At 35.1% G+C, this 1,897-nt stretch overlaps 1 protein-coding gene across 1 annotated transcript; it reads right to left on the bottom strand.

The window, feature by feature from the left end:
* Positions 1 to 324: 324 nt before the first annotated feature.
* Positions 325 to 1,287, bottom strand: LOC100343372 (olfactory receptor 10AG1-like). Its single transcript, XM_002708917.4, has one exon. The coding sequence runs from the start codon at positions 1,267 to 1,269 to the stop codon at positions 325 to 327; it is 945 nt and encodes a 314-aa protein (XP_002708963.3). The 5' UTR covers positions 1,270 to 1,287.
* Positions 1,288 to 1,897: the final 610 nt, after the last annotated feature.

The following is a 1,897-nucleotide window of genomic DNA, read 5'->3' as shown; positions in this document are numbered from 1 at the left end:
AAATAAATGCTTCCTTATTTAGGAAATTATTTAGGTAAATGATCTTTCAATATATCTAAAACACAAACAGCATATTAAATTGAACTCATAATTTTCATATAGAATATGTGATGTGCATTTTGCTTTATTTTGAGAAAAGATTATTCTTTAGGTATGGAGCATTGAAGGTAAGAAAATTTGCTTACTGTGTATTCATGAAATTTTCAGGCTAGTATTCAAAGCAATAAAAAATACAATAAACTGGGAATGATTAATTTCTGAGAGGGAGAATGTAGATGATAACTCTGACAAGAAGTCAGAAGAACCACAAGTAAAGTCACAACTCTATCTTTTAGGTAATAATTTTCTCAGTGCTGCCATCACATCCTTATTCCTAAAGCTGTATATCATTGGATTAAACATTGGAGTCACGATGGTGTAGAAAAGAGAGAGCAGTTTGTCAGTTCCTGCAGAATGATTGGATTTGGGTCTTAAGTAAGTAATGGTACCAGATCCAAAGAATAAAACCACCACCAGCAGATGGGAGGAACACGTGGAGAAGGCCTTAGTTCTTCCTGTGGCTGTTGGCAGCCTCAGAATGGTGGAAATGATTTTGCTGTAAGAGACAAGTATCAACAAAAAAGGGACTGCAGCGACCAACATAACAACCACATAGACAGACACCTCATGCACAGAAGTGTCCCCACAGGCTAGCTTGAGAATAGGGGGTATGTCACAGAAGAAGTGGTTAATTAGGTTGGAGTTACAGAAATGCAGGGAGAATATTTGCCATGTTTGTCCAATCTGGACTGGGATTCCACTGACCCAGGAGCCAACTGCCAGCTGAACACACATCTTGTAGTTCATGACCAGAGGGTAGTGCAGAGGGTTGCAAATGGCCACATAGCGGTCATAGGACATTACAGCCAGGAGGAAGCACTCGGCAGTTCCAAACATAAGGAAGAAGCACATTTGGGTGGCACAGTCCAGTAGAGAAATGCTTCTGTCCTGAGTCCAGAGATTGAACAGAATCCTGGGGAGGGTGACAGACACATAACAGATTTCCAGTGAGGAAAAATTTGCCAGGAAAAAATACATGGGTTTCTGTAGTGCAATGTCAAATCTTGTTATTATTATTATGAGGCTATTTCCAATTAAGATAATCATGTAAATGACGGAGAACACCACAGAGAGTAACCCTTGAAGGTCTGGAAGGTCAGAAAATCCCAGGAGTACAAATTGCATCCCTATGGTAACATTGTCTTCTGCATTTAGTTCTTTGTATTTCATCTGTAGAAATGAATGAAGTGAAATATGTTATTTCACTATCTCTGAACTTTGATTTCTTAGGTATAATCCAAGGTATCACACTCTCTGGTTTTTGCAATTCCCAATTATAAAATCTACAACCTCTATTTGCTCTAAAACTATAGTTTAGTGAAATTTATCATTACCAAATGCATTTATATGAAAAAATATTTTTCATCTAAGAGATATAGTTCTTTGCTGCTGCTGATGAGATATATTAAATTTTGTTATTCACTTGAACACACCAAAACTCTAAATCTGAATTCATGTTCAAAACAGAAACAATTCCATTCTTTAAGTACTATTCTTTTGTCCTACTTGCTCAAATATGATTCATATTATTATCCTTTCAAAATTAATTTTACAGAACAATAGTTTTGAAGAGTTAATTTATTTTAGTAAGTGTTAATAATCATGTGATATACCCAATGTCTTTTTCATTTCTAACATTCTGCATTTCTAGGTAATTTTATTACTAAAAATACTAATTAACTAATAATAAAATGTTATGGGATATTTTTTAATCTTTAAAACTTGGTTTGCACCTCAGTGGAATGTTACCGAAGTCAACAGTCATAATTTGTTCATATTTTACAGTATGAAGACAAGC

This window comes from Oryctolagus cuniculus, chromosome 1 (assembly GCF_964237555.1).
Source record: "Oryctolagus cuniculus chromosome 1, mOryCun1.1, whole genome shotgun sequence".
In the NCBI taxonomy this organism is placed as follows: Eukaryota; Metazoa; Chordata; class Mammalia; order Lagomorpha; family Leporidae; genus Oryctolagus; species Oryctolagus cuniculus.
This window is presented reverse-complemented; position numbering and strand designations above follow the sequence as displayed.